Below are 24,089 nucleotides of genomic sequence, written 5' to 3'. Positions count from 1 at the left end.
GCAAATTTATTTTTGAAACAGTTTCTTAATAAAACATTTTGTGGTTACTAAGCCCATGAGCTGCTAATAAACTCAGCCATGGACAGCACATTAAAGGAACAAAGAGTTAAAACATCTATTGAGCCAGCTGCTGTCTGTCCTCTCTAAAACCCAAACTGCATGTGCACCAAGAAAAACATGGTGGCTGCAAAACCCAAAGTGGGAAGGCTACTGAGGTTCAGGCAGACTCCCAGGAGGTGGGGCCCACAGGTCCTCGGTCAGAACAGTGTCATCAATTAACTTCTCCATGTCCCTGCTTAACCAAATACTAGACACATCAAGACTTCCGAATACAAGCCTAGAATTTTCTCAAAAATCTTTCATTCCCTTTAAAATTGCTTCCCAGTATTTGTAAGTTAGCTTTTTTTTACATACTAATTTAGGCAAACACCCCCCAAAAAACTGAATTTCCCCCACAAAATGATTAATGATAGAAAACAAACCAAAATGGCTCACATGGAGTTTGGTATGTTAGCTCCAGATCTGGATGGACTGGAGGAAGGGCTTCTCTGCGGATACACGGCTGTAAAGCCCCAGTGAGGGCTGCAGCTGGGAAGGAGACTGCGCCTCCAACCCCCCAGGGCACACGCTGGCAACATCTGCAGTAAGAGGGTGCCAAGTTCGGAACCGCTGACCTCAAGACCCTGTAGCACGTTTTCAGAGAGGGTCAATAAGTCCGTTAACAACTGTGTTAAGACAATAGACTGCGGAGGATTCAACATAATACAAGTCATTGAGAATTTTTTTTTTAAAACATACATTTTAAATGAGCACAAACAGCAGAAACTGCTCCATGTGTTGAGCTCAACTAGAGAAAAGGAACACACAGTATTTAAACAAGCAGTTTACAACATAGATATTTACAGAGTTTACCTGAGGTGCAAGCATTATATATTTTCCTCCACCCCACCCTCCCAACCCCAAATGATTTCTTTTCAGCAGCGCTCAAGTATGCAAAAACTCCCACTTATTTGGTCAATTCTAAAAAAAATATTATTCAGGGACAAAATAGAGATTTCCAGTCCCCATTGGGTACAGCTCAACTGTTCCAACTAGTTTTTATTGCTATTTGGTACAAAAGTTAACAGAACAACTTTACAAACTGTAGTGTTCCTCACATGTTCTTTACATGTTCTATGTACAGTACAATCACAGCTTATTTCAGTAGCTTTCACCACTCGCCTTCTCAAAGATGAACTAAAATTTATTTCACGGAGAGTACAAACTTATTTCCAGCAAGACCTACAGGGGGGAAAAAAGTTACAGCTGATTAAGATTAAAAAAAAAAAAAAATCAACAGTTAAAAGATTTTTTTAAGTATATTAAACAAATAAACAAATGGAATCTAGAAATGCAATGTGTTCCATTTAAAGTTCAAATTCTGCAACAAGTATCAGGAGACTATATAGATAAAGCTGCACTACTTAAGAGATAATTCAAGGAAGAATTAACACTTAGTACCAAATACATCAAGTCTGGCAAAGGTCAATACCTCCCATAAGAAACTAGAAGCTTACACAGTAAGAAAGAAAAGTATAGGGATGGGTCTAGGAATATTTAACAAACAAAATGTAATTTAGAATAATCTCCCCTCTGTGAAAAAGGGGGCATAAAGCATTTTATAAGCCTCTCAGCAAGTGTCTATCAAGGTACCACTGATACTCCAGGCCATGGGCCAGGGGATGAGCAAAGGTGTCCCCCCAGTGAGCTAAGCTAGTTCACAGAACACAAGCTCTTTAATCAGTCCCCTGATCTGCCTGCTCATGTCACCTGGACTCAGCCTGGTCTCCTGCAATGACATCAATTCCCACACCTTCTGCCCATGCCACCTCACTTAAGAACACAACTACATAAGGCTGGTGTGGCCCTGGGAGAATCTCGTTTCTGTGTCGCTGGAGAAGCTCTGCCCTGGATCCTAAGCACCTTCTCCTGTTTGTATCCTGGTGTCTAGGAGGCACCAGGTGAGAGACTGCTCCAGGAGTAATGGTGAGGACTTTATGGAACAAGTACCTGAGTGGGAACGAAATCTGTCCAGGGACCCCGGTCTTGTTATTCACCTGGGAGTATTAAAGCAACCCTAGGGAAATCATCCTTACACAGATATCCTGCCCTGTCTAAATCCCAAATGAACAAGTTAACGTGAAATAACCATGATACTGGACTCTTACGGAGCTACTCTACACTCGGCATACTTTGGCATACAAACCCAACATCAAAATAAACTTGTTTGTTCCGATCCTAAAGCCTTTTCCCAACAGATAAGGATTTGAGAAGGCTATATTATATACATATTATATATATATATATATATATATATATATATATATATATATATGTGTGTGTGTGTGTGTGTGTGTATATATATATATATATAATATATATATATTTTTTTTACAAGTAGTTGGACACAATACCCTTATTTTGTTTATTTTTATGTGGTGCTGAGGATCGAACCTAGGACCTCACAAGTGCTAGACAAGCGATCTACCGCTAAGCCACAATCCCAGCCCCTGAGGCGGCTTTGAATAAGCTCCTCAACTAAAACATTGGGCACAAGCTTGGATTCATGCGCACCTAGACAAAAACCAGACTTCCAGACACATATGGGCGAGGGGGACCTTGGGCAAGTTTCGTAATCCCAGTCTCAGTCACCTTGTCACTGAGGTATACAACAGCACCTCCTAACCCTGCAGCACACACTTTATTTTCTGCCTGCAGGCTGTGCAGTCTGTCACAGCTACCTAACTTTTCTGCTGGAGCAGAAAAGCAGCCATGAAGAGTCAGTAAACAAATGCACAGCTGTATTCCAATAAAGCTTTATTTACAAAAGTCTTGATGAAGAGCCAGTTTGCTGCCCCCTGCTGTAACAAGGATTAAATGACTACTGATCACTTCATTCAATGCCATCCCAAAGTAAATGCTTAGGAAACTCAGGGGACATGATGATTGTTTTACTATTGTCCCCATTAATATCCAAAACCCTGAGCACTGTCACCTGAATTTTAAAACACCTAAAAAAAAAAAAAAAAAAAATTAAAAGCAAATTTATTTTGAAATATTGGGCAAACTAGATTGATTTATTTTCAATTAAGTAAAATCAACACATTACATTTAATGTAAAACACACTCACCTTTCTTCCCCAAAAAAATAGGAAATCAAGTTTTTTTGTCATTTGGTCGATAATGTGCATTCCCAATGAAATTCTCGTAGTTCCTCTTTTGCAGCATGCTGCTGGATAAGTGTTGGTACGACACAGGCCTTTTTCCTGGTTGGACAGAAAGTGTAAAGGGGCATTTAGGGTCAAGTTCAAACAACTGGGTAAGATTCATATGGGCTGTTAGTTGATTTTCAAAATTCCTACCACTGATAATCTGATTGCTTTATGCCACAACACCAGAAACCATGTACTTGTTTGCTCAGTTACAGTGAATTGTTTGAGAACATTAGCACAAAACTTCAAATTACTAAAAATCTACCTGCCAGGTTATCATTAGTAAGAATTTTTACTAACCAAAGGACAACGGCACCATAATGTATTTTAAATCTATATGCATCATGAGCCAAGACTATAGAAGAGAAAGAAATAAAAAGCCTATTCAGAAGAGGACCTGACTTTTCTCATCAGGACATTTTGATATACGTCCATTCTAAACACTGTGGGAGTGGAGAAAGTGGACACTTTTAATCAAAAGGCAGCAAAAATTACTATTTCATCAGAACTTCAATAAAAACCACTGGAGTGTGTGAAAGCAATTGTTTTTTAATTCGCTAACCCTACCAGAACAATCGGCATATCAAGTTATCCTTGATAGACTGTTGTCACCACGTAGAATCCTTAATCTGAAACTAACAGGAACTAAAAGGTTTGAAAGGGACTTGTCTCTCTGGGACAATACAAAACCAGCATGGCTTGAAGCCAGCAGGACCATACCCAGCTCAATCAAGCTCACCAGGCAGGACACCTGGGATGCTCTACCTACCTTTCCACATGCTGGGTATGTGCCACACACTCTATACAAGGATGCCAGGAGAAGACACTTCCATGGGCAAACTCCAAAATAATATAAGATTACTATGTACACATAAGGGAAAATAATTCTTTATAATCCACTTGATAACAAATACAGGGGCTGGGGACAGAGCTCAGTTGGTAGAGTGCTTGCACAGGCAAGTGGGATGCACAGGCCCTGGGTTCAATCCCCAGCACCACAAAAAATAACAACAACACTGGACAGGCAGTACAGTTCTAGACTTCCTAACATCAGAACCTGAGAAAGAGGGCCAGAAGTTCCCTCGCTTCTCTCCTGACAGGACAAAGGGCCTCCTACGGTACTTACTGAGGCCCCCTGCCAGCTATGTGTAAAGGAAGGTGGCAGGCCTGCATGGATTATCCTGGGAAGGTAGGAAGTACTCCCCCAAATCCCTGGGCAGGCTGGGTGCACAGGAGAAAAGGGGCTATCTGATGAAGGGATGGGCTTAAACGGCACGTGGAAGGAAGGAAAGGATTGGACCAGTGGCTCTCGGCCGTTGTTTTCAGGATGTATTCCACAAGGAGAAAACTTAAAGTGCTATTAATATCTCGGGAGTGAGATTTAATCCTGGAGAGTTCCGCTTTGGAGGATCACAAACCTCTGCCAAGCCTAAGGTCTCTGTCTACATCCCTAAGGCCTTTCTGGCCCCTGCGCGGGACCAAGGCTAGCTATCCCCCCACCCAGGCCTGGGTGAACCCGAGGGGCGCGGCCGCAGTACCTTCCAGCGCAGGGCCGGCAGCCGGATGCCCGGCGGGCGCGCAGGCGTACAGCGGTCCCGCGGCGCCATAGGGCTTCTGCACGGTCAGCACACCCGGTGCGTCCGCCTCCCCGGCGCTCAGGAACCTGGGCTTGGGCGGCAGCACGGGCGGAGGGCACACGCACTCCTGCGCCAACAGCGAGGTGATGCTCCTGACCACGTGGTACTTGGGCACGTCGTAGCCCCTTCTGCAATTGGACGCCGGCTGCTCTGCGTCCAGCGCGGCCGCACTGGACTTGAGTCTCTTGGGGAGGGGCTCCCCGAAGTCCGCCACTGAGCTGCTGGCGCTGCGGCTGCAGAAGTAGTCCCTGCCCTGCGGAGCCCACGGGCCTTCCGTCTTCGCGGGGTGGTCGACCGCGGCCAAGCCGTTGCTGCTGCCGAGGGCAGGCTGCGGGGGGGCGGCCGCTGCGAGGGGTTTCGACTTGCTCTCGGGTCTCCTCATCTTCTCCGGAGCCGGGGAAACGCTGGGCTTGGAGAACATCTCGGGCTGCGGCGGTCGAGCGGCGCCCTGGCCCTGGCCCCCGCCGCCCTGCTGCGGCCTCTGCGACTTGAGGTTGCTTGGCGCTGGGGTGCCGGGGTCCAGCCCGGCGGCCGCCGGGGCCTTGCGGGCCTTCTCGGGGGGCAGTGCCTTGGGCTGCGCTTGCGCCTGGACGGCCGGCCGCGGCTTGGGCTTGTGCAGACTGGCCAGCGGCGGCACGTCCTTCCCCAGCAGCGCGGGCGGGCAGCCGGTGCGCCGGCTCCGCAGCAGGGACCTGCTCCTGCAGTTCTTGTGGATGTCGGGGTTGTACTTGTGCTCCAGCCGCTGGTGCATCATCAGCACCTCCGGGTAAAACGTCTTGAAGGTACAAAACGGGCAGGTGATGCTGGGGATCAGACTCTTACTCAGAGAAATTGCTGGGCAACTGTGAAGAGCCCCAAGGGACAAATTTAAAGGTTTCTCCTGACAGTCCACACTTGTCTGGTACTTGCCCTCCGCTGTGCTCTCCGCCTTCTTGTCCCTGTGGCCCACTGCCACCGCCGGGGCTGCGATGCCTTCCGTGGGGGGCGCCATGGCCACCTCCGACTTACAGACGAGGTGATCTGCCTGAGGTTCAAGCGCTGGTCTCTTTTTTAACATGTCCATGTGAGCAGGGGCAGGATTTCTGCTCACTCGATCAGCGCCGTCATCAGCTGCATTTTTATTGAAATCCTGAGTATCTTTTTGTGCTGGTGAGAGGACAACGCTGCCCAGAACGTTCTGAAAGACAGGCGTCTCCTTAAGTTGCTTTGCAGGTGGGCTACCTTTAGCATCTTTGGCACCATCAAACAATCTCTTCAAATTTTTGGTCTGTGAACCGTCAGCGGCTAATTGTATATCTTGGGTCTCCTGACTTTTACCCTCACTCTTGGCTTCTGCGGCAACCTCCACCTGCTTATCCTTGTGGTGTCTCTCCAAGTGATACCTCAGAGATGTCTTCTGGGCTGCAGCATAGTCACAGAATTCACATTTGTATGGTTTTTCACCTAAAAAGAGAAGTGCCACAATAAGTTATGAGAAATGTCAAAACTGAACTTTAGAGACTGGAAGAATCTATCAAACTGGTCGTGGGTTCTTTCCCTGATGAACCTACTAATCTTAGCTGGGATTTCTCAGGACCTGTTTTATCACCCTTACACTACACTGAAAACTAAAAAGTAAATGCATATCTTTACCATCTAGTTGAAAGCTTGCTGTTAACTTATCTTCACCATAGCCCTATGGATATGATTATGATTAACACCCTCTTCCAGTCAAGAAGAGGGGGCACAAGGAAGACTGCTCAGCAGGCAAGTGGGTGAGATTCAAGTCCACACTGCCTCCTCCGCCACTGTTATCAAGGCTTCCCAAATCTAAGACTACTGAACGGTTGCTCATTTTATTCTAAATCTTAAAAACATCTTTAAAACAGAAAATTGGGGCATTTAAAATGAGTTTTAAATAAGACAGGATTCAGTAGTAGTAAACTAAATAAACCAACTTCAAAAGAGGAACAACTGTTCAAGTTACCATGATAGTAAAAGAATAAAAATGACAGCTGCAATCGGCACGCTGCACATTTATTCCCAAAACTATTCCAAGGCTCTAACACAAAAACAGAAGTGCATCACAATTCTTTTAGCTAATACATGCGTTAGAAAACAAAGTCCTTTACCTGTATGCGTTCTGAGATGAATATTGAGGTAATAATTTGAACGGAAAAACTTTCCACAATAACTACACTCTCTCGAGGATGCAAGATGCTTTACTTTTCCTCCATCATCATTTTTATCTTAAAGCAGAAACAAAAATATTGATGTAAGAAGACAGCTGAAGCACATGGATCAGGCAGTTGACTTGAATATATTTGATATAAACATTTTTGAAAGGCATGAAAGAATTATTCTATTAGTTCAGGAATAGAAACAAAAAGGCTAAAAACACACCAAATGCTGCTGTGGAGTTATTTGAGGTTCTGAAGCTTTGTGGCGTCTGCTTTGTTTTGGGGGATAGCAGAGTGCACTACTTTGACTGGGGGATAGCAGAGTGCTCAAGATTCGGTTCTCTGCCTTAATCACAAAGTTAAGCGTAATGCACTCGGCTGCACAGGTGGCATTCCACTCCCTCCACAGGGAAGGCATAGGACCTGGCTAGCACTCCCAGTGCCTGAACCCCCTGGCAGGGGTGACCACCTTCTTTAGAACTTAGGATTGAGTCAATATAAATCATCAATTCTCCCAACCACAGAAAGAAAAGTGCTTAAGATTAAACAAATTACCACTAGATGGCAGCAAGCACAACCTAATCTTCACCAGCAAAGAAAGCTTGGTATTGGGCAAACTCCTGAGAAAGTCTGTCAAAATTTAGCAGAAGTTTTAGAAAACCGAGAATATTGACCACAAGAATTCACATGGGCAGACTGTATCTAAAATCTGTTAGATATGTCAAAATCTGTTCCCAAATGACAAGGTGCTAACTTTTGAACTTCAGTCTTTACAATCAGTGTATCCTATGCACATGAATCCTCAGGGATTCTAAGTACAGGATGATTGATGAGCTGCAAGCACACCAGCCCTCCCTCCAGACAGCTGGATGTGCAAGAGTTAAAACATCCTCCACCTGAATATTTTAATTCTAAATAAATACTCCCTGTGGCAGATCATATTACACACATTACAATATTAATGACTCAAATAAATTTTGGTCATGTCTTAAAATTTGGCATAATTAGGGCTGGAGGCAGAGCTCAGTGGCTGAGTTTCCCTAACATGATGAGGCACTGGGTTCCAAACTCAGCCCAAATAAAAAATTTTTCAAAAAAAAAAAGTAAAAAACAGCATTAACTAAACTGGCCATTTGCCATCTGAAACTGCTATTTCCAATTTAGTGTCCTCCTCCATTTTGCATTCAAGATTGCTTATAGCCAACTAATTCAGACTCACAGACCCTGGTGAATCTTCATGTAAGAAGGCAGGACAATACAATCTCCACTACCCTACACCTGGAGTCCCATCTAGGACAGTGTCTCCACCTACAAGACAGACAACCCCTGACCTGAAAAGAGGCACCAGGAAGACTTTTAAAAATTAATCATTGACTTTGCTTTCTTAAACCTAAAGAAAGTCAGGTTGATAATACAGTAAGATCAGCCTGGAGTAGAAAGCCATATAATCACATCGATTTAGGAAAATCTATTCCCTAAATACGGAACACCAGCTTTTTCTTAAAACCACATCCAACTAGCTGAGTTTCTAGCTGGGTTTGAACTTGTATATTTCCTAGTTCCAGCTCTGCAACAGGACTTATGGTATGTTGCATCATAAAGGTCTTTATTTTAGAACAAAGGATGCGAAGTTCCCACATTTGCCTGGCTTCTTCTGCCTTTTAGCATCACACTTCACAGTGCTGCTGTTTAAAGCAGAGTAAACTTTTTACAGAGGGCTGTTGCAATTACCCATGGGAGCTGAAGACAAGGGTAGAGGAACAAACTCTGCAAACAGGGTAATGGGAACAAAGAAAAGTTAAGCAACAACAATAGGCCATAAACTACGCAGTGGCACAACACACTCAAGCCAAGCTATGGCGCTGCCACCTGTGGCTGGGTCCTGTCTCCACCTGGAGGACCTAGTTCAGTTTTTCCACTCTACCTACTAGTGACTGGCCCTTCCCTTTCTCCCAGGGCACAGGGCATCTCCCAGCACTGACACCAGGAGATCACTCAGCTGATGAGAAGCCTATGGTCAAAACCTTTTCTATGATGTCATGAAGGGACCGTCCTATTTTCTCTAGATGTCTGGAACTGAAGATTGTAATATGGTGTGTGCTGGGCTCCCTGTGTCCCAGAAGGCTCTGTACATTATATAGCCAATAGGAAAACTACAGCCCTTGGGTTGATTTATCACTTAACCAGAGGAGAATGGGCACTGGATTAAAAATGGGTGGCAGGGGAATTGAAGTTGTGGCTCAGTGGTAGAGTGCTTGCCTGGCATGTGTGAGGCCTTGGGTCTAATCCTCAGCACTGCATATAAATAAGTTAATCAGAAAAAGGTCCATTGACAACTTAAAAAAAAAAAATTAAATGGGGAAGAGTCTACCGCACTGTGCCTTTGAGAATACAATTTCATGGAAAGGAGAAGAAGGCATCTGTTCTAACCAAGACCACTGGTTTGTAAATGATGTCGTTTCTCCTTATTCACTTGTCGATTACACATCCTACACATTGGATGTTTTACAAATGTTTTAAGCAGCAGAATCCTTTACTCAAACAAATATTAAGCCAGGCCAGGTGACGCACGCCTGTATTCCCAGTGACTCAGGAGGCTAAGTCAGGAGGATTGAAAATTCAAGGCCAGCCTCAGCCAATTAGCCAGACTGTCTCAAAATAAAAAATACAAAGGTCTAGGGATGTAGCTCAGTGGCAGAGCACCCCCAGGGTTCAATCTTCAGTAACCCATCCCCGAAAAATTTAAGAAGATCTGAAACTCCAGGTGACATGAGAATGGGATGCAAGACTGGACATGGGTGGACTTCTCGCGCCATAGATGCCACCCACTAGGATAGGAAACAAGATATAAGCTAGGCCTTGGCGCTGGTTTCTGCTTCTATAAATGCCACTGACACGCTGAGTTTACTCAACAGTGAGATTTCTTAAAATTCTCTTTGGTGTGAGCCAGGCACAGTGCCACCCGCCTATAAATCCAGCCACTTGAGAGGCTGAGACAGGATCACAAGTTTGAGGGCAGCCTTGGCAACTTAGCAAGACACTGTCTCAAAATAAAAAGGGCTGGGAATGTAGCTCAGTGGTAGAGTACCCCTGGATTCCATCCCCAATGCCTAATTTTAAAAACACTTATGTTTATATCTATAGATAGATATAACATGCATACTATATACACACACATTCCACACACCTTCACATTGCACACACACCTCCCTTTCAGGTGTTCACACTCCCTGTCTCTGACTTTGCAGACCAACCACCTGAGTTCCTGAGAGACCTATTCACAGACCCTAGCCTCCCTACGCACAGGAGAGGGTCATCAGAAGTACCAATGCCTCTCCCAGCAGTCGCCTCCTGGCTCTGGCTGACAGGCGTCCCAGGGCATTGTGACCACTAGACACGCACTGGAGTAGAGACAACAGAACTGGGAGGTGACAGATCCAGTTGGTTTACCAACAAAGTAGGAATGCCAGAAAACCCCAGTGATGGCTAGGGCTCCCAAACTGGGTGATGACGTTCCAGGCCACATCACTCTAGTATAGGGCCATTCTGTGCGCTGCAGGATGTCCAGCAGCATCCCTAGGCTCCACCCACAGGGTGCCAGCACACACTGCACCCTGCACAGCTGAGACAATCAGAAAAATCTCCAGACACTGCCAGATGTCAACTGACTGGGGGCAAGATCACCCCCACCAATAGCCACCGCTGAGCCTGAGGCACAAGGTAGAAGAAAACGGGTGTCCGCTGTGGACAGAATTTACAGAGCAAGGAGAAACCCTGGCAGGCCTTTAACTCACCTCTGTTATTATAGAAATGAGAGGGAGGGCCCGCCAGGTGAAGTGACGCACGGTGGCACCAACAAGGCCTAGAAGAGGAACCCCGCTTGGAGCCCTCCCGGCCAGTGTTCTCCAGGACACACGGAGCAGCTTACCCAAATGCAGCCCTTCAGGGAGCCCATCCTCAGACCCGTCTTCAGAGCCACCTTCTCGGTCCACAGCCCCACCATCATCCAGAGCAGTGGTGAGGTCTGGGGAGCACGTCCCAGGCTGCCTTCCATCCACGGCCATGGTGGGCGACTCAGCGTCCGCCCTCCTGTCCCGCTTGTGCACGCGCGAGTGCAGGACCAGCTGGTGGTAGGTCCTGAAGGCCCGGCCACACTCAGAGCAGTGTGTGGGCTTCTCTTTGTTGCCACACACCTTGGGGTCCGCGTCCGCGGAGGGCACCTCACCATTGGTGTGTCTGGGCTTCTCTTTGTCTTGCGAGAGCCCTGTGCAACTGTTTTTACTTGTTTTAGACTTTCCAGAACCTTCCGATTTACTCCCACTCCAAATTTCTCCAAGTTCTTCTTTTTCGGAACACGAGTCGTCATTGTCGGTGCTTCCCTCCTGCCCGGACTCCTTCACTTCTTCCTGGGCGATGGCGACCTTCCCTTTGGTGGCCAGCTGCCACGCCTGGTAGGTGGTGAAGGGATCCAGCTGAGGTATGCACCTCATGGGCCTGCTCCCAGACTCAGGGTGAGATCTGGGCATTAAGTTCAAGAACTGCAGAAACTCCTCCCGCGGAGACGGCGTTCCCTCCTGCATTCCCTCTTGCCGAGAGTCGGTCTGTGTACTGCTGGTACCGGAAGCAGTTTCTTTGGTGTGTACCTTACTGTGCTCAATTAGATTTTCTTTATTTGGAAATAGGAAGCCACAAACCATACAGATCTTGTAAGGAGATGAGATGCTCCCGGCCACGTGTACCTGGACAACTTCATTGATGGTGACAGGACTCTCCAGGCCTTGCTGCAGTTTGTTCCTGGCACCCGACTTGCCATTGTGCGTCCGCATGTGATTTTTAAGGAACCACGGCTCCTTGAATCTTCTCCCACACATGTTGCACCCGTAAGTGAAAGAGTCCTTGTGTTTCTTCATGTGGATCTCAACATCAAAAGCAACTCTAAATGTCTGTCCACATACTTCACAGCTGAATTCTTCATTTTCTTTGCAGCTCGTGTCCTTTGGTGGTTCTGTTCGCACCTGACTTTTATCCAAAGGACTGAGATACTCAGCTTCCACACGCAGAACTGCTGGCTCACAGAGGGTAGGCCGGTGCTGCATCAAGACGTGTTTGTTAAGGTCTTCTGCATGTGTGAAGGTCTGACTGCAAAACATGCAGTCCAAGGGCATAAATCCTTCTATCTGGATGATATTTTTTTCTTGTGAAGCTCTGAAAGGTACAGCAGTGGTCCCTTTAATTGACAAGGCATCACCCACCTCCCCCTGGGTGCCAAGAGCGCTGCTGATGACTTCTGGTCCATCCATGTACACTAGCAGGGATTGAGTTGGCATGTTCCCTGATGTGCTAGGACTGTGTACACAGAAGACTCAAAGTTCAGCTGGGGAATTTCTGGAGTTGGAATAAGGCCACTTTCAAGACTTGTCACTCACACCTCCAGCAGCTCTGGGCTTCAAAACTAGAGCAAATATGTACTGTAAAGTTCAAATCAAATTGTATACTCCTCCACCTTCTTATCTTCAGAAGTTTGTAGGAAGTGCAGTGACAGAGTGTCACTGGCTCTTTGCACAAACAAGGCACAGATTGCCTGATGCCGTGATCCAGACACAAATCAGCACCAAGCGTTAGTCCTCCTGGTCTCCATTGAGTGAGCCCTGCCACTGAGCACGAAGTTGATGCCAGCAATATGGAGACAAGGGATTTCCAAAACCTAAAGGGAAGTAAACAGAAGCAATTAGCTGCACTTGAAGGACAGGCAGATGACACAGTTCCTCCACAAGGCAGAGATGGGACCTAATGCAACTGCCTCCCTTAAACTCACTCCCGCATCCTGTTCAACATGCTAGTTAAGCTGCCCCCAGCACTTCCCCAGCCAGCACACTTGTATATGTCACACGGCCAAGAGCTCTGAAAGGCTTCACTCATCTCAATCTAAAAGGTCAAGTTTTAGGGCAGAAATTGTTAAATTCAGCTGAATCTATTTTAAATGTCACTAAGACGCACACAGGTACCCTAGCCACAACTTCCACAAATCTGAAAACTATTAAGAGGTCATGAAAAATCAGATGACAAAACTGAACCACTTCGGGTAAAAATCTTAAAAGCCAATCCCCAAGACTGCCTTACACAACCAAATTACCAGCAAGAACAAGATACGTTCAAAGGAAGGCTCCAAGGTGACACAGATCAAAAACATAAGCATACAACACAGGAACATTTCCTCTAGTCCTCACTGCAGAGACAGAACACCTCAGAACACTCGCTCTTCTTGGCCAACAGTTCTTTGATGAACTGGGGTTCACTGGATATTCTAACCCCCAACCCGCTGTCAGCATCCCAGGTTGCTCTCAACCACTCTGTGCCCTCAAGGAGCACCAGGCGGGCTTCCCAGTCCAAACAACAAGTAAGGCAAGGCACAAAGCCGCCTGCCGGCTGCACCTGCACATCTCACTAATGCCCATTCCAACCCGCTTACTCTTCCATCGGAAAATAGACCCTCCCGGTTTTTAACCCCTCTTGCTCATTACAGGTTGGCCAGGTGGAAAAGGATTACTTTTTTTAAAGCTGTGCAGACTCTGATTTGGAGGCTAATTTTCACTCTTGGAAGAGAATTAGTCTCTAAAGCCAGTACTCTCCACTCTTAGGGCACCCAGAGGACTTGTTTCTAAATAGTCCCTTTTACTTTAAAACTTCAGCTGAGTATTCCTACCAAGAAAACAAAGACACACAAACTGCTCCCACCACAGTCAATACAAAACAAAAACTCACCACCTCCCTCAGCTGCCCAGGTCTCTTCCTCCTCTTCACCCTCAACCCCTTATCTTTGGTTTTGAATCAACTACAGCTTCTTTCCTACAGAGGACTCCAGACCAGAGATGAGGGTGGAGAAAGAATACCAGTGTTTTATCTTAATTTCTTTCTGTTCTTTGTTGCAATCACAATGGAAGCTGGTTACCTTCCTGTGTGACCTAAAAGAACCCGGCAGGCTCCTGAGTTCTAGCCTGGCTTAAGGCTGTCACCACCACAGACCTGTCTTTCTGCCTCTGTTGAACCTGGTGGGTTACACTGCAGGACGGCTCTTAGAGCTCCCAAGGTCTATGGTTGGGGGAGAGAGTGGCTCACAGAAGAATACTCCATGGCTCTGTGACTCGAGATGTTGTGATGTTCCACTGTGGGGCTGACAACTTACTCCACAGAATTCATTGGAGGCCAAGGTCCAAGCAGTATTTTAACTGAAGAACTGAGCTGCAGATTCTAAGAAAGAGATGATCACACCCTGACAGCACTGTTTTCACCAGCCAAAAACTAGAGGAGAAATACACAATGCAGCGAGTTCTACAGAAAGCCACAGGAGTGATTTCAATTTGAATACATTGTCACTTATTTGAGGTCTTTCCTCCTCTTAAGGGCTAAAATACCCATTTTCAAAAAATGAAAGTGCCAAGCAAGTAGTGGAGTGTTTTATTACTACTAGTGTCCTTACTTGGCAAAATCAAAGTCATCCTGTATCAGACATCGACTATTCTTTAAAGGAACTTTGGCTGGGCTTGGGGTGCAGCTCAGTGGCACCTACAGAGCAAGCACCAGGCCCTGGATTTGACCCTCAGTATCCCAAAAATAATTTTTTTAAGTTTGGGTTCTTTTGCCAATCCCTTTAAATTTAAAAATTTAGGAGAACTCCACCTATCTATAATACCTTTTCCAAAAAAGACCGCAGCCTTACAATCAATCTACTACTAGATGAGAAATTTGATGTGGGTATATCCCTTTTTCCATCCAGGGTACCAGCACAACTCAATTACTGTAAATAACATCTTGGAAAGAAGGTTTGGCACCATTTTTATCTGTGAAATTTTCAAATGTCTGGGGCCCACAGAGGTCAGCACAGCTCTGTAGGACAGGACCTTCAAGACACTTCGCGAGAGTGAAGGCCTGAAAAGGAGGCAGAGCTGGAAAGGGTGGAAGGAAAGAGCTCCAGTCTCACTAGGTGGAGAGATGGAGACGTGGGTGGGTCCCAGAGGAAGCTTCCAGGGCAGGTTCTGATGGCCACAAACTGTGCGCAGCTCTCCTGGCACCAGAGGACCTTGAAGTCACCATCAAGGCTTGCTCCCGCCTTTTTCCAGCACAGCCCCTGCTCCTCAGTAAAGACTACACCCTCCAAACCTTTCCACCGTACCTAAAACCATCCTGTCAGGAGTTGGATCTGGTGACGTTGGATCACAACTACTGAGAAGGCTGAGACATGAGGATTCCAAATATGAGGTCAGCCTGGGCAACTTAGCAAGACCCCATCTCACATAAAAAATAAGAAGGGCTGGATCTGGGGCTGTAGCTCAATGGTAGACCACCTGCCTGGCACATGTGAGGCACTGGGTTCAATCCTCAGCACCACATAAAATTAAATAAATAAGAAGAGCTGGGGATGTAGCTCAGTGGTAAAGCACCCTTGGGTTCCATTCCCAGTGCCTTCCCCCCAACCCAAAAAAAAGAAATAAAAATTAAAAGACTGCAAATGCAGTTCAGTAGCGGAGTGTCACTGGATTCAATCTCCAGTACTATAAAATCATCCTGTTTGGACAAATATATATATAAATACATATACGATTTTAAGATTAAAAAAGACAAAAATAATTAAAAACATCCTGTTGGCCTGCTTCTTAAAGTAAGACCCTAAGATAGCAAAGCCCCACTGGCTTGTTCCCGATGCCCTGGTGCCAACACAGAGTTGGTCCCTCAAAACACACCTGCACAACCAGACAGCAAAGAAGCGAGGTGCACACCTCTGGCCACAGCCATCAACCATAACCATTTGACATTAAAATTAGCATGAGTGGCCAGGCCTGGTGGCTCAAGCCTGTAACCCTAGTGACTTGGGAGACAGAGGAAGGAGGATCCCAAGTTCGAGCCAGCCTCAGCAACTTAATGAGGCCCTGTTTCAAAATGAAAAATAAAAAGGACTGGAGGAGTGCTCAAGCACCCTGGGTTCAATCCCCAATACCAAAAAATAAAATTAATAATGTGAATGGTCATCCAAACTTCCACATGGCTACCTAAGACTGCTGTCTAATACACCTCTGCAGTCTCAAGACTGGAATAACTGAAAGCAGGAATCATTTTTGATCACACATAAGGTTGACTAGCACAAAGAAAACTGCCTCAGTTTGGGGGCAGAGGTGTAGTTCAGTGCTAGAGCCCTTGTTTAGCCTGCATGAAACCCTGGGTTCTGTTCCAACCCCACCAAAAAAAACAAAAATGCCTCACTTGAATTTACACCCTCTTCTCACGCAACCCACCAAAACAAATCCACTGGGCATGCCACGGAAACCTCTGCAAGCAAAGGCCCTGGCTCTGAGATACCACAGAATTCTTCAACACTAAAGCACCAAATAATCCAAACCCAGGTGTCCATAACTTAAAACCAAAATCTTTAAAGTGGTTGTGATAACAAAGAGTTAAATAACATCAAAACTTACCCAACAGAAAATTAATCATTGTAATTAGTGTGTAACAACAGTGTGCAGTGCTGCTGACAAACTGTCTTTCAGAACAAATGGAGGAAGAAAGAGGACATTCTAACCCTGATTCAACACCACCACCCACATACTTCTAGTGGGCAGCGAAGTACACATTCTCAACACACCAAACTTATTAAAAATAAGAGACTTTTGCAAAAAAAAAAAAGAAAGAAAGAAAAGGTGGAGGGGTGATTTACTCGTGATTTACTGGGATGCTTCACCACTGAGCTGCATCCCCAGCCATTCTCATTTTTTGATAGGTCTCACTAAATTGCTGAGACTGGCCTTGAATTTGGGATCCTCCTGCCTCAGCCTCCTGGGTCGCTCTAAATACAGGGGTGCACCTTTGCATCTTGTGCAAATAATTTGTACCCTAAGGCACCTAAGGCAAGTGGCTATTCCTTCCTGAAGGAAAAGGAAGGTTCAACTTACACTGTGATCACTTAAGTAGGAACTTTTTTTTTTTAATGTACCACAACATAATCTTTGAAACTCAGTAAGAACCACCTAAGTATAGCTGCATGAAATAAATCTGTTCTTTTAAGTAACTAATAATTAGATAGTTATTTGTGTCTAACTACCTGTAGATCTTAAAATTAGCAAACATTACACATTTCTCAATGAAAAGCACCACAATGTGTGTTCAATCAGGGGCATCTGCCTTCCTCCTGGCAATGTCTGTGGCTGGAGATGCCTTGAGACAAGCCCCTCATTGCTCCTCTGAACAGCTTATCCCACCATCCTGGACAAGGGGCAGTTAGTTAGCCACCACAGGACATAGCAGTGAGGTATTGCAAATCCTCAAAAATTGTCAAAAACACACAAAAATTCTACCTATAGTCAAGTAATTTGCAGTATTCATACAAATCTACTTTTTCCCAAGTTAGTAAAGTGTCCAAATAAATGGTTATTGAATCAGTCAACTTAAAGTCTACTCTCTGACCCATCATCTCTGTCCTCAAAACTATAAATGTAACTCCAAACTCTGGTTAGGAACTTGGAAGCTTTTCTTTAAGTTTTTCCTTTATGTTTTACACATATTATTTTTCTTAATCCTACAAATGAAGAAAACTACATAGTATCTACAATACCAACCAACACCTGGAAATTTAAATCCTTCAACAGTATCAAGGAAATCATCAAGGTCACATCCACAAGCTAAACAGTCAGCCCACTTTATTTTATTTTATTTTTTGTGTGTGTGTGTGTGTGTGTGTGTGGAAAAAGGCTTGAGTTAAGAAAGATTAAAATATCCAAAGTTTAAATTCAGCATTACAACCCAAACCATCACAGGCAAAAGAATGATCAAAGGCAGAACCTGGGACACTATCTCATTGTTTCAAAATTACATACAAATACTCAGGCCTAAACAGGATAAGAAAACGAAATGCCAAATATATGTGTGTGTATATCTATATCTATATCTATCTATCTATCTATCTATCTATATATAAATATATATATATATATACACATATATATTTGATCATAACTAGAAATGGCCTAATTCAGCCCAAATCAGGTAAGGTCTGCTAAAAGGATCTTAACAACTTAAAGCACCACGTATTAGTTTTAGTTTCAAATTATCAATAGTAGTAGATACTGTGATCTATAAACTGGCTTTCAAAAACTCCATCTTGATCTGAAAAGCCATAAGGGAAATTAATTTTTTTTAATTTTTAATTAAGCAAAGTTATCAGTGAATTTCTTCTATTACTTGTACTTAACTAGTATTGCCCTAAATATTTTGAAAAGATTTGGCAGGTCTAACCACACCCCAGGGGAGGGGGTGGGGGAAATATCAGCAATTTAAAAAATAAACTGTCCTATCTTTGCCTGTTAAAACTCTACAAAGAAAACACTTACATGTACCTACACTCACAAGTAACTGTATGTCACAAAGTATGATACCTGTCACACTGCATCATACACACACAAGACCACTCTTCCCACAAGGCCAACCATCACATCCAAATTAGACCCAACTGAACTAACTTCAGGATCAATAGAAGCAAAGGCAATGCCTGGGTCCTGAGAGCCTTCTTTAGCAATGTCTGAATATTCCCCCATCTTCTGTTGACTATTAAAATCATGTCTGGTTCTTGTAAGTTACTTGTTTGCCTTCCAATCTAAGGCAAAAAAACAGTCTCCTTTCAATAACCTAATCACTATTCAAAAGATAAATAAATGAAACTGAAGAAAAATTTTATAAATTACCACCCCCCCAAAAAAGAGGAAAAAAACATTTCTGGTATAATGGTATTTTTAAGTTATCCTGATTTAGTACAAGTAAAAAGGTTAAAAAAAAAATACTCCTAATTGGTTCAAGGACAAAACCCATCTGGAATCTAAAATTACCATCCATTTAACTACATCTTCAATTTGAAAAGTTGGCAGACTACAAAGTAATGAACACCAACACAAGAACACTACTCAAGCCCATTAGGAACCAGCCTGACTTTGGGGTAGTGTGGGTCAAAAACAACTGGTCAGGCTTAAGAACAAAAGCCAGGGAATTAAATTCATTCTCTCAGACAACTTACTCAGCTGTCTTTTCAGGTTTAGTAATTTTATTTCTCAACTTTATCATAAAATTACCAAACTGGCCCCAAATTTCCAGTAACTCGGTTATGTTGATACTCTGGGCAGGAAGTAATGGGGATGTTAGAACAGTCGGGTCAACAAATGTTCAAATGTAAGTCCTTTAAAAAGGAGCACTCCAACGTTAAATATAAAAGAGTGATCTGTGGTGGCAGCTGGCTAACAGGGGCTTCCCCCTCTTTACTTGGAGAAGAGATGTGTAGAATTGAGTGTGCTCGGCATGAGCTGCAGATTTTAGGAAAGAATGGTCCCTGGTTCTTCTACTTCCTTAAAGTCAGATTGCTATCTGCCCTCTTGGTCTAAACTCAAAAACCTTTGCCCCACATACCACTGCAAATTTGTCCAAACTATATCACCGCCTGGAGAACAATAATCCAGATCACCTTACTCTGAAAAGGCCCATTTCAGAAAAGTATTTATTCCTGCCCCCAAAATGGGGCCATTAAGTAACATTCAATAATCAGGTTTCCCACCCCTATTTAAGAAATTTCCTGCTGTCTTTGTGTAATATGTTCTTTCTCCCATGTGCATTTAAACCAGTTAGCTCCCCTCCCCCCCAAATCTGGAGATAAGGGGCCCGAGAATGAAGACTCCTCTATTGTCACAAGCTTAATTTACAAGCTGTAACTAAGCACTTCCCGATAAAATTTAAATATTCAATGACTGGAATTTCTTCAATTTTGGTAGCTGTTCTGTACATACCTTCCAGGTTTTTATTTTTTAATACTCCAGTAATTTGAGAACTATTCTAATATTCCAATTGTAATGATTTAACTTAAAATCATTACATTTATTTTAGTTTATCAGCATACCCCTCCACCTACACATGTCATGTTTCTCATTCCTACTTATAATTGTAAGGCTCGAAGGCAGAGCCCCAGCAAAGCACTTCAGCTTTACCTTTTCAATTCATTTATTAAACACACTGCCGAGGGATTAAACTGAAATGGGAAGTGAGGAAAGAACCACTTAACAAATCATACCCAGCAACCTTGAAACCCACAACACAGGCCACACTGGCACACGAGGCACAACCATACAAGACGATTTTTTTTTTTTTTGAGCAAATGGAAACAAAGCTTATGAAATTAAAAAAAAAAAAAGCCCCATTTATTTTCATAAGAGTGTCAAATAAAAGTAGATCCTGTTTTAAAGCAGTATGTTTTAGGCAGTCAAGGGTCATTAAAACTACTCAAAAAGTTCTTATCAACCAATATCATGTTTGTGGCAACTGTGAGAAAAGAATGCAATTTGATAAAGTGGAAAAACATCACATCTTCTGGGACCCCCAAGGCTCTAATCAAGCATCTCAGAATTAAGAGTGCTCCAGGGTTGGGAAATGGCAACCCTGCTGTGGCAAAAACATACCATTTCATAATAAACTTTGTTAAAAAAGAAAAAAGTGATTAGCATTTTATCTACAATAAGGAGGCAGACTTAGTCATGGCCAGACCACGTATTCCTTAATTATTTCATCAGTTTGTAAGTGACTTGATGATTAAGTCTTATTTTCAGATTTCCTCTAAAACAAGTCCACTGGAAGGGGATTAGGGGCTCCCTTCCTCCCTCAAGTTTCACTGCCAAAAATGGAGGATTACAAAGACAATGCAAATCTCCCCACCTTAAAGACAGGCAGCCAAAGTCAGAACTTTCACTCCCCCTCCTCCCTACCACCTGGGGGGGAAAACTGTGCTATTATCAAAATAGATTCTTAAGGGTGAGGGGAGGAATTTGTTTCTACAGATTTTTTCTGAGTGGTGTCTTACTTCCTTTTTTAAGTAAGAAGTGAAAGGGAATAATATGAACCCAGGACAACTGCTCAACTTCCATCTCACTTGTTATTTACAGCAAAGGTCAAACTGCAAAGTGGTAGGAAGGTGTCCTGAAGATAAAAGGATTAAAAGAAGCTGTAGACACTAAAAAAAAAAAAAAAGTATGTGTCCTTCACCAATAAGTCATAATCTTTCCCTCCACTTCCTCCTCCGGTATGCAAATAGACGTACAATTCGAAAGGACTGGCCTTCCTCCCCACATCAAGTAAAATTCCAAACCACCAGATTATTAACCCTATTCTACAATCCAAATAAATTATAAATCTTATAACTACTGACAACTGAATTTTTAAGTAAGTCATTGCCACTTGAATTTACCACTTACATAACCAATTAAAACTGGCAGAAATGGGAGGGGGGAAGGGGGTGACTTCAACTAAAACATGATTTAAAAAAAAAAAGACCCAAAATACTACTACAGTCTCCAGAACACTGAACAAAACAGTATCTAAAATAAACATGACTTCTCAGAAGGAAAAAGTCATCTACCACTAAGGACACACCTTAAAAGTTCTTAGCACATTAACTAAGCAAGCACAAACTAGTGGTTTGACTTGTATTTTTCAGACGAAAAGCAATTAGGTTATTACGCTGCACTTGTCACTACAGACACATAAAGCCTTTTTTAGAAACTCTAGATCTATTACTCAGCCTCAAAGTATTACAAAATTTAGCATTTTAAGTCTTATCAAAGAAGTCCATCCACTTCAGGAGGAAAGTACAGTAAAATAAGAACTCTAATGTACTTCCTGAGACATACAAAGAGAAGGTGGAAGGCCCCCAGACCCCTACCTAAGTCGCCAGGCCTGGATGGCAGCTGTTGTTACCCTGCCTCTTCTTTTGTTGGGCTTAATCTCATGTCAAGTCATTCAACCAACTCAAAAGCGATGAAGACATAATTGAATCAACCTGAACTAAATCAGACCTAGGCTTCTTGAAAGACACAGCTTAATGGTTCCAAACCATCTACCAAACTAGGAAACCAGCTACGCTGTGGCTAGTACACACGGTGGTCAATAGCACGACCCTGAATAGGCCCCCGGACCTCGGCAACCGCCACTTATTTAATCCGTGTTTAGGAATGTCCAAGGCTTCAAGCCCTATAGGCTGATTCAGAAAGATAAATCGAGGCTCAAGAACAACACATTGAAACCCTAACCCTGGAAAGGACTACCCTTTTCCTGGGGAGAAACGAGGGGGAGGGTTTCTGCGGCTCCAGTGCGGACAGGCCACTGGGGTCCCAGGAGGGGCCACGGTGGCTTCCCAGGCTCCTGTAACCGAACCTTGAGGAAAGCCGGCTCTCCCCACCCCCACCCACCCCACCCGCCCAAGAATGCGGCTTCCCGTCCTCGGTGGCCCTGCCCCAATCCTAAAGTGTGGGTCCGGGACCGGCGCCGCCTGCGCCCTCGGGCGGACCGCCCAGGCAGCCCGGCTGCAGCCCCGGCTCAGCGGCGCCCCGCTCCCCGTCGCGTGCGCTCGTGTTTGGGGCCAAAAGAGTGCAGAGAGCTCTGCATCGGAAACCCGGCGTCCCACCACCCAGCGCCTGCCGCAGAAACTTCCCTTTAAAGAGAAGAAACACTCGGGCTAACACTTCAGTCCTCCCAGCCCTTTAGAGTTCCCGGCTCTGCCTCCCGCTGGCTCTAGGTTCCCCCACTGGAATCCAGAGTTGCAAAGACGTTCTTTAAGAGTTTATGGGGCACCAGAAGTTTTTGGAAAAATCTTTAAAAGGAAAAAAGCCAAACCACCTTATCACACACATCCTGGAAACGCAGCCCTGTGCGCCGCGGGCTCGGGGATGGGCAGGCGACCCGGGGCTCCCGGGACTGACTCGGGGCGCCCCGAGGGGGACTGAGCGGGCGAGGGCTGGGGTCCGCGGCGAGGCCCGCCCCCCGCGGCCCCCGTGGACGCGCCCCCCGCCGGCCGGTGTGGACGGCCAGGCCATTGTCTGCGGGGGACGCTTGTTAGGACGCATTGTTTTGGCTGTTTCCAACTTGCCGGGCCCCCCGGCCACCGCGGAGACCCCGCGCCCGCCCCTCCGCGCGCCCCGTGGCCCGGGCGGCGAGCGGGAGACCTGCCCGCGGGCACCAACTTTTCGTAGAGCCCCACCGCGGCCCTCGCAGCCGCGGCCCCCGCCCCGGCAGCGAAAACGGGGACCCCCGCCCGGCCCTGGAGGGCACAAGGAGGAGCGCGGCGGCCGGGCGCGGGAGCGCGCCGCCCGCCCAGGGAGGGGCGCCCCTAAGAGCCGGGCCGGGGCCGGGTCGCCCTTTACCTGCGGCCGGGGCTCGGCCCTCCCTCGCTCACGGCGGCCGGCTGCTCTGACACCGCGAGCCGGCGAGGTTTGAATGGGGAGGAGCGGGCGGAGGGCGGGGAGGAGCAGGCGACGCGAGTTCGCTCGGCCTTTTGTGCGGACACCTCCCGGTCCCGCGCCCGCACCCGGCCCCCCAAAAGAGACGGGGGCCCGAGGCTGAGGGGCGAAGCCATCCCCTCGGACGCCTCAGCCTGGCGCCGGGAAGACCCTCCCCCGAAAAAGAGCGCTCCCCACCCCCACCGCCACCGCCCCCGCCGGAGGATTTGGGGGCCGGGCTCACCTCGGGCGCGGGGCTAAGGTGAGCGGGGCGGGGTGCGCACGGGGGCAAAGGCGCGGGCGCCCCCTACTCGTCCGCGCGGGGACAGTGCAGGCGCGGGGGTCCCTAGAGCCGCCGGGCGCGGCGCGTCCGGCGCTGGGGGACTGTTGGGTCAGAAAGTGCTCGGAGCAGCTGTTGCGCCCTCCCCCGGCCCCGCCGCTCGGGACGCCCCGCCTCCGGCCTCCACCGGCCGCCCGGCCACGCCTCCTCCCCGCCCCGCGGTCCACGTGATCTGCGCAGGCGCGCCCCTGCCCCGCCCACCGTCGCGGACCCCGCCTCCGGGCGCGGGCGCGCGGACGAGCACGCGCACACCCTGTTCTTGCCCAGAGTCTCTGGCGCACGCGCGCGCCTTGCTGCCGCCCCCGCCTCCTCCTCCCGCCATCCGGCCTAACGTGGCCGGCCCGCGCCCCGGCGGTTCCAGTGACAGGTACTCGGGGAGGGGGCCGCGATGGTAGTGCGCAGGCGCACAACCTACC

At 46.2% G+C, this 24,089-nt stretch overlaps 1 protein-coding gene across 3 annotated transcripts; it reads right to left on the bottom strand.

The window, feature by feature from the left end:
* Positions 1 to 1,067: 1,067 nt before the first annotated feature.
* Znf217 (zinc finger protein 217) lies at positions 1,068 to 23,727 on the bottom strand. Of its 3 annotated transcripts, none has more exons than XM_027946353.2 (6): positions 23,578 to 23,727; positions 10,976 to 12,751; positions 7,000 to 7,116; positions 4,790 to 6,331; positions 3,171 to 3,305; positions 1,068 to 1,281 (listed from the first exon to the last, which is right to left on the bottom strand). In XM_027946353.2, exons 2-5 carry the CDS (start codon positions 12,372 to 12,374, stop codon positions 3,196 to 3,198), a joined length of 3,168 nt encoding a protein of 1,055 aa, XP_027802154.2. In that variant the 5' UTR covers positions 12,375 to 12,751; positions 23,578 to 23,727; the 3' UTR covers positions 1,068 to 1,281; positions 3,171 to 3,195. The 3 variants fall into 3 exon arrangements, with proteins under 3 accessions (XP_027802154.2, XP_071465085.1, XP_071465086.1); XM_071608984.1 differs by lacking the exon at positions 23,578 to 23,727 and adding an exon at positions 23,259 to 23,329; XM_071608985.1 differs by lacking the exon at positions 7,000 to 7,116.
* Between the last annotated feature and the right edge of the window lie 362 nt (positions 23,728 to 24,089).

Source organism: Marmota flaviventris, chromosome 2 (assembly GCF_047511675.1).
Source record: "Marmota flaviventris isolate mMarFla1 chromosome 2, mMarFla1.hap1, whole genome shotgun sequence".
NCBI classification, from domain to species: domain Eukaryota; kingdom Metazoa; phylum Chordata; class Mammalia; order Rodentia; family Sciuridae; genus Marmota; species Marmota flaviventris.
The sequence above is the reverse complement of the archived record's forward strand: the minus strand, read 5'-3'. Positions and strand labels throughout refer to the sequence as shown.